This window comes from Vulpes lagopus, chromosome 3 (genome assembly GCF_018345385.1).
Source record: "Vulpes lagopus strain Blue_001 chromosome 3, ASM1834538v1, whole genome shotgun sequence".
In the NCBI taxonomy this organism is placed as follows: Eukaryota; Metazoa; Chordata; class Mammalia; order Carnivora; family Canidae; genus Vulpes; species Vulpes lagopus.
The window spans coordinates 89,622,579-89,631,422 of record NC_054826.1 but is presented as its reverse complement, the minus strand read 5'-3'; the positions used below and the strand labels follow the sequence as shown (position 1 = coordinate 89,631,422).

The 8,844-nt window shown below is 39.4% G+C and overlaps 1 protein-coding gene across 1 annotated transcript in view; it reads right to left on the bottom strand.

Annotated features, from left to right (window-relative positions):
- Nucleotides 1-200: 200 nt before the first annotated feature.
- TPST1 (tyrosylprotein sulfotransferase 1) overlaps nucleotides 201-8,844 on the bottom strand; it is a 149,865-nt gene continuing 141,221 nt past the window's right edge. The window contains exons 4-6 of the mRNA XM_041750350.1: nucleotides 4,366-4,416; nucleotides 892-938; nucleotides 201-749 (exon numbers count right to left, since the gene is read on the bottom strand). Coding sequence (XP_041606284.1) covers nucleotides 921-938; nucleotides 4,366-4,416 — 69 coding nt within the window. The 3' untranslated portion in view covers nucleotides 201-749; nucleotides 892-920. The remainder of the gene's footprint in view (nucleotides 750-891; nucleotides 939-4,365; nucleotides 4,417-8,844) is intronic.

Genomic DNA, 8,844 nt, shown 5'->3' with positions numbered 1-8,844 from the left:
CAACACTGGAATTAACTATACTGGATGTTAACTATACTGGAATTAAAATAAAAAACTTAATTAAAAATTATGATGCATAGAAGGGAATATCTACAATACAGCCAACTGAAGAAACTTTGGTTTATCAATCACCATTGGATAAAGTCTTACTGCTTCTGAGATCACAGTAATGAAAACATGTACACTGCCAGAACACTTCACACATTTAAAGCTTTTATTTTGAAAAATAAAATACAAAAGTCATTAAGTTGTAAATGTATACAGTAATTCCCCAACTTCTCAAAAACAATACAATGAATTATTTAAATAATTAAGATCTTTAATATTATCCACATCAATACATTTAAACAGGAAGTGTTCTACAAAACATTAGAACATGTAGACAACCTATTCCAAGATGAAACTGCCCAATTTTGCTTATAGAATCCCATTTTAAAGCCCTCCCCTTGAAACAAAAGTTTGGAATCTGGTAAGAAAAGATGAGGACCAGAGCAGTTTTAACAGAAAGCACACGCTCCCTCTGGGCTTCTTATCCACAGGCCTGTGTGTGTAATTAGTATCAAGAGCACTGTACTCAGGAAGCAGATCACGCAGGGAGGCCCAAATGTATCCTAACATCCCACCCTCTCAATGGGAGGAGAATGGCAAGTGAACAGGTGATGTGGGCCATGGTACATACGCTTGACTGATCTCATCAGGGAACAGCTAGTACTAGAAATTTCCCTTCTGTTGAAAGGCAGCAGTCTTCCCTAGGGCAAACAAAGAGAATATGGTTATAGGTGTGGAGTCACTCTATTTTCCCCTGCACCATACTGCCTCCAGCCACACTGCCCTCTAAGAGAGCTTAAGCAGGGAAACCCAAAGACCAAGGAATGTCCCCCCAACTCTCACCTCATGTATGTAAGAGGTTCCTGGCTCTGCTACTCCACTTCCTCAGTCTGTCAAAGGAAGCAAAAGATGTTTTATTTTTATTTATTTTTTTATTTTTTTTATTTTTTTTAAATTTTTTTTTAAATTTTTATTTATTTATGATAGTCACAGAGAGATAGAGAAAGAGGCAGAGACACAGGCAGAGGGAGAAGCAGGCTCCATGCACCGGGAGCCCGACGTGGGATTCGATCCCGGGTCTCCAGGATCGCGCCCTAGGCCAAAGGCAGGCGCCAAACCGCTGCGCCACCCAGGGATCCCTATTTTTATTTTTTTTTTGCAAAATATGTTTTAAAGCCCTTGAAGTTAGGATGGAGAGTAACTACTACCATTGAAATAATCAGGGGTAGCCTGCAGGCTCTGACCACACATTTTTCTAATGAACTCAATCTGCTAACTACTATATAATAAAGAATCTAACTGGCCTTTGTCTCTAGTTTGTGGTAGGGGGACCCTAAATTCTTGGATTTCCCCAGGTAATGGGAATGTCTTCATTATTCAGGAGCTCCTTGGATTATATTTGAGTTTGTGCTAAGAGATGAGATAACTCAGAATGGGGGCTGGTCACGGAAAGACCAAACTTGTGATTAGAGAATTGGGACTCTGAGCCAGCCCAACTCTGGGTAGAAGATGCTGACTGGGATTGACTTCACTCACATGGCCAATGATTCAATCAGTCATGTCTATGTAATTAGATCCCAATACAAACTATGGATGTTTAAGTTCAGTGGAGCTTCTTGGTTGGTGAATACACTGATATGCTATGCTGCGGTTGGAAGAAGTACCCTGATTCCACGGGGAATGGGCATTGCTCTGTTTTTGAGACCCTCTCAGTCCTTGTCCTACATCACTCTTCATTTGGCTCATTCTGATTTGTATCCTTTGTAATAAAACTGTAATTTTAAGTACAGCTTTGCTGAGTTCTGTGAGCCACTTTACCTAAATACCAAATGCAAGGGTTCTGTGGGCTTCAATTTTATCATTTATTATAAGTTAAATCAAGGTCTTTTACAGTCCTTTTCTAAGTATATGTGTGTGTGATGCATTAAATAAACCAGAGTTACTTACTAGGCCTGAAGTGCCTACTAAGTGTTTTGTGCATTTTTATAAAATAACTGATTTGTAGGAATCCCCTATATTCTACAAATGAATACTTTGTTTCAAATTATTTTAACCCACTTAAGGTACACTTTTTTACTCTCTTTATGATGCTTTCTAGTAAGTAAATATCATCAGGGCGCCTGGGTGGCTCAGTTGTTGAGCATCTGCCTTTGGCTGAGGTTGTGATCCTGAGGTCCTGGGACTGAGTCCTGCATCAGGCTCCGCCCCCCAGAGGGAGGGGGCCTGCTTCTCCCTCTCCTATGTCTCTACCTCTCTCTGTGTGTCTCTCATGAATAAATAAATAAAATCTTTAAAAACAAAAAAACTTTAAAAACGTAAATATTATCAATTTTACTGGTGTCCAAGTTACCCACTTTATTTATTTTTTTTAAAAGATTATTTATTTATTCATGAGAGACAGAGAGAGAGGCAGAGACACAGGCAGAGGGAGAAGTAGGCTCCATGCAGGGAGCCCGACATGGGACTTGATCCCGGGTCTCCAGGATTGCGCCCTGGGCTGAAGGCAGCGCTAAACCGCTGGGCCACCCAGGCTGCCCTAAGTTACCCACTTAAAAATTAATGATTAGTGTTTTTTATGATCTGTTTAAAGAATCCTTCCCTCTTAAGGTTATGAAATTATTCTCCTTTATTATCTCCTAAAAACTTTATTATTTTACCTTTTACATTTAGGTCTGTAATCTGCCTGGAAATAATTTTTGTGTATGCGGGTCCCTGGGTGGCGCAGCGGTTTGGCGCCTGCCTTTGGCCCAGGGCGCGATCCTGGAGACCCGGGATCGAGTCCCACGTCAGGCTCCCGGTGCATGGAGCCTGCTTCTCCCTCTGCCTGTGTCTCTGCCTCTCTCTCTCTCTGTGACTATCATAAATAAATAAAAAAAATTTTAAAAAGAAAAGATTCTTTCTAAAAAAAAAAAAATTTTTGTGTATGCTGTGAAGCAGAGGTATCCCTTTAAATTAGTCTCAAATTCCCTTTCTTGATTCTTTCAAACTTACTATACAGAATAGTCTTTGGATTTGACATTCCTTCAAGACTTGACTCTCAGATTATTCTCTGGCCACAGCCTACAAGTGATTGATGGCTTATTCATGAATCCATCCAGGTTTCTGGGGCATCACGCCTAGACCAGGCTCAGGGTTCAGTGCCCCCTTGTCTGCCAAAGTTGATCAGTCTTTTGGGGAGATCAGAAGTTCCTTGAGAAGATCTTTTTTTCTCTGACTCTTGAGGACTTATTCCAACTTCTCACCCATAACAGAAATTCAGTAAACATTTGTTGAACAAAATGAATGAATGGGAAGATTAAAATTAAATATAGGCAAATGAGAATATGCCTTGAAAGTAGTTTGAAATTCTCAAATAATACATATCAACTATTAAAGGCTTACGACTGTTATGGGACAAGGATTTGATAAGACAGAGCCTTGAACCTTGGTGTGAGAAGCAACTTCTCTCAGATAGCCCTGTCCATTTATTCCAGGCTTGCTTCAGGCTACACAACTTCACAGAGTCTATGAGGAGGTCTGTCTCCCTCACCAATCCATATCCGCAATGATTTTAGAAGCCGGCGTCCATGCTGGGTCTTCATTTCCTATTTACAAGCCAACTACTGATAGCAGCCTGGGCTAGAAAGGGCAGTCTTCTGTGGGGTTCCAGTAGGAGTTAACAATCTTTCCCCACTACCAGGTAGGCATGGCAGAGGATTCTCAGATGCAGGACACTCTGGGCTAGTTTAGGCACACAGTGTCAGCTGTAACACTGCCTGCTTCTCTTCAACTCAAGAAACAATACTGAAACCCAAGTAAGTATGGGCGGGACATTACAAGGATAACTCTGGATCTGCTTTAACAAATCTTTTAAAATGTAAACATTATTCATCTTCAAGCTCTCACTGTCCTTTCCCAACTTGGGGGCTTTGCAGCTCAGGGCCAATGGCGGTAAATACAATGTATTCACAAGTCTTCTAGGCTCCAAATAAGACAAGTTAGGAGGCCATGGATGTATATATGACAAGAACAAAGGGTGGCTGAAAGTTTTATTTCAAGGGATATTGGAAGGCTGAGCAGATTCACTAAGGCAGGCTCCTTATACATGGAATACTCTATGGCTTATAAGTCACCTCAAGCAACTGGATTTTAGTTATTAATAGAGCAGTTCCCTAATTTTGGAAGACACTGACACTGAGCTCTCTGAAATTAAGACTGTTAAAACCAACAATTACGAGAGACCAATCTTTCTGCCACCAGTACAGCACTCTTTAAAAAAAGATCATCCTGACACAAGAGCCCATCTATCACATTAAGAAGAGAAAGCAGACACAGTACCTGAGGTTTTTCCTTAAGAAATTCAGGGAGCTGAAATTCTCCTTTATAGACCTGGAAAAACAAAGTCAAGTGTGAGTTTAAGGAAACAGGTACTGTCATCATCATTTCAGGATGCCTGCAATGCCTGATGGTGAATGGATTCATTCTCGGTGAGTTTTAGGGTGGGAGGGAAGCCTATCAGTTCAATAAAAGCTAGTGCTGAAGGACTGAAATTCCCATTCACTCTGGTCCCACCTGTCCTACATTTGCCTGAGTGTTCCTAATGTGGGCTGGCTGGGAGAGGGCCCAGAGTACCCGAAGAAGAAAAAAAGCATACCAAGCTCCAATCATTTTAGCAGAGAGAAAGCGAGCCCTAGGCCATCTATCTCAAGCAACCAACAGAGAATTCACACAATTTAGGAACAGGTACTCCTAATAGCCTTTTGAAATCTCCATCCTCACAAATCTTAGATTTATTCCAAATTTACTTTTCTTAATATCCCCAATATTCCCATAACAATTTGAATTTTAGATGATTCTTAAAATGATACATACTTTTAACCTCACAAAACCTTATAATTAAAAATTTACTTTTCAATATATAAAATTATGTTTCTAATACCAGCAATAGTAAGGAAATAACTTTAAAAAGCAATACCATTTATAACATCTAAAAAACCCCCCACCAGATACCTAAGAATAAATCTAATAAAAGATATGTAAGATCTTTACACAGAAAAATATAAAACATTATTGAGAGAAATTAAAGACCAAATAAATAGAGAGGCATACCACTTCCAGGGATTGAAAGAGTCAATATAGTAAAGATGTTCATTCTCCTCAACAAAGGAATTCCAATCAAAACTCTAGCACACTTTATTGGGTGGAGGGAGTGGAGTAAGTTCAAGCTGACTGAAAAAGTTCTATGGAAATGCATAGGGCCAAGAATAATCAAAGTAATCTTAAAAAGAACAAAGTGCGGAAAAAAAAAAGTGGGGGACTTACTCTACTAGATATTAAGACATTATTATACAGCTATAATTAAGCCAATTATAGAGCTACATGATATATACACACATACATACAATTAGAATTGTTATAATATATACTAATATGTTATATGTTCTTATATATACAAAATTATATATATATATATATATATATATATATACACAAAATAATAATGAACTTGGAGTGACGACAGTAAGGCTTTGGTACAAGTACAGACAAATATATGACTGAAACAGAATGAACAATCAGAAACAGATCCTTGTATTCAGATACTTGGTTTATAACAAAGATGGCGTTGAAAGCAATGCAATTAGAAGGAAAAAACAAATATCGTATATAATGATACTGAGTAGCAATTAAGAAAAACGAACTACTGGTATGGCAATAACATAGATGAATCCCAACACATAATGAAGAGAAGGATAAAAGCCGGACCCCCAAAAATGATATAGGTGTCTCCATTTAAAATATTTTAGGGCAGCCCGGGTGGCTCAGCAGTTTAGCGCCACCTTCTGCCCAGGGTGTGATCCTGGAGACCCAGGATTGAGTCCCACGTCGGGCTCCCTGCTTCTCCCTCTGCCGGTGTCTCTGCCTCTTTCTCTCTCTCTCTGTGTCTCTCATGAATAAATAAATATTTTAAAACAATAAAATATTTTAACGTTTGTGAAAAGGCAAAACAACTTCATGTTGTTGGAAATCAGGATACTGTTTACTCTAGGGAGGAGAGAGATGAAAGAGGCTTTCAGGGTGCTGGGAATTTTCTGTCTTGATATGGGTAGCAATTATGAAGATGTGTTCATTTTGTTTCATTTATAGAGCTATGATTTGTGTAATTTTTCTGTATATTTCAAGAACAAAACTGAACAAATTAAGCCAGTAACTTAATGCTAAAAATTTATTGCTAACACACACAAACGCACACACTCTTTAAGTACAAAGATGTTTGTTTCCACAGTGCAACAGCAAAAAACTGGGAACTTTTCATGCCAATCAAGAGTAAAGAAGGTCTCCATTAACCAAAGTTTGATAATTGCTAAACTTGAGAAAGTATGGTAAGAAACTACATATGGCTACTGGGAAGAGAGTCACAGAGTAATCCCTCCAAGCAAAAATGAATCTAAATGGTGAATCCTAAAGCCCACAGACCTAAAGGATTCTTACTTGGTTGTAAGATGACTGATCCATTTCTAAAAGTAGCAGCATTCCCTCTGAAACTCAGAGGATGAATGTACTTTTTGCACATCTCTTTTTCTGCAATTTCTTAAAACCTGCTCCATTCTTTATAGTCTTTAAGAAGCCTAAATTAAAGCTGTTTCAAAAACTACCGCCATCTCTTTCACACCTTCAAATAATCCCAGGTCATGGGGGTCTGGCCTAGCTGCTCCCTGGAGAATCTGCGTGTAAGAATCCTCTTTGTTCTACCCTAACACAGTAGGGTAGCCCATAGACGGTTCCAGCTTCCAGCATTGTGCCCTTCCCATCCCTATTTTACTAACATATAGCATTGTATTACTCTCCCAGGTTTCTGATGTAGAAGTATCTAAGCCCCTAGAGCTGTGTATCATATTAATTCTGACTTCTACTATGCCTGTCTGCAAGCAGACACTATATCTTGCACAGGGGCTCAAGCCAATAGGATGTCTTTCTTTCTTTTTTTCTTTCTTTCTTTCTCTTTCTTTCTTTCTTCCTTTTCTTTCTTTCTTTCTTTCTCTTTCTTTCTTTCTTTCTTTCTTTCTTTCTTTCTTTCTTTCTTTCTTTCTTTCTTTCTTCTTTCTTTCTTTCTTTCCTATCAGATTCTCAAGTGTCTTTCCTTCTTCTCCCTCTATTCATGGAACTATGTCTCAACCCTTACCTTCAAATCCCCTGGGGCCATACGTTACCCAGGTTTAGTTCGGATCCTGTGCCCTGGCAGCACTACTGAACCAGAACAAGGCTGCTTTGCCCTAGTCCCTTTTCCAGTTAGTGGTTTGGTCCCCAAGCAATTTTTCTTATATTCCTCATATCCTCTGACTCAGAAATTGACTCTCCTCTCTTTCAGCTACCCTCTTCTGCTAGAATTGAAGCAGAAGGTTCAGTGAAAGCCCGGGGGTTTAGCTAGTTAGTGGTAGAGTGAGGCCCAGAAGGCCCTACCCAGCACTGTCCTGTATTTTATTACCATTAGCAAATCTTATGGTTAAATATTCCCTCTTCTCAGTTCACTGTAAAAACCAGCAAGGCATGACAGAAAACATGAGTGGGAACAGGAAAACATTGTAAGTGTCTTCCAGGAACCGACAGTTCCAGAGAGGTAAGGCTTACGTGAAGGAGTGAAAACATCCCTAATTATATGATGTCGCAAGTTTAGTAAAAAATCAAAAAGGGGTCAGGATAAGACATCAGATAAAAGGCTTAATCAAAAAGTAAGTGAGAAGCTGTCTCCTTTCATTATTCTTTAGGGCACAAATGCTTCAAAGGATAGAAACTATGGCACTGACAAAAAGAACCTTTTAGTGACGAAGCAATTCCTATTTAGTGCAAGATGCCAAGCACTACATTGCTTATAAAAATAGCAAAGTTAGGAATGGAATTTCCTTTGGTTAGATGAATAATTTTTCTGGACATGCTATTCTCTGGTACTAACGGATTGAGGATTGTGCTTGACAGCAGTGCGCTAGGCACTCAGAATCCAAACATTCCTACAGAACCCTTTCACCTCAAGCCCTCAAGGCATGATGAGGAGACAAAAGTAGGCTCCTGATTTGGAGGGTGTATTGGGAAATAAAAATAATAAGAACAGTGGGTAAACAGTATCATCTCAGGTTGGTGGTAAGTGCATGCTTCTATTTTATCTCACCGAATCCCACAATCTCTGAAGGGAGCTATTATTTATTCCTATTTTACAGATGAAACAACTAGGGCACAGAGAAATTCAGTATTTTGTCCAATGTCATAAAATAGAGAGCAAAAAGGTACCATGATTGCACCTGCATTTATTTTTAAATTTTATTTACATTTATTCTATGCAGAATTTACTCCTGGGCCATAAGTTTTTGTTTCTTCAGTTTCTTCTGGGATACTTTTTCTTCTGTGCAACCTCCTCTTCTGGTTTATTTATTTATTTATTTATTTTTTTTTTTATTTATTTTTAAAAAGATTTTATTTATTCATGATAGACACAGAGAGACAGAGGCAGAGGGAGAAGCAGGCTCCCCGGCGAGCCCAACATGGACTCGAACCTGGGTCTCCAGGATCAGGCCCTGGGCTGAAGGCGGCGCTAGACCGCTGAGCCACCCGGGCTGCCCTTCTTTTTTTTTTTTTTTTTTAAAGATTTTTAGATTTATTTATTCATGAGAGACAGAGAGAGAGAGAGAGAGAGAGAGAGAGAGAGAGAGGTAGAGTCACAGGCAGAGGGAGAAGCAGGCTCCATGCAGGGAGCCTGACGTGGGACTTGATCCCAGGTCTCCAGGATCACGCCCTGGGCTGAAGGTGGCACTAAACTGCTGAGCCACC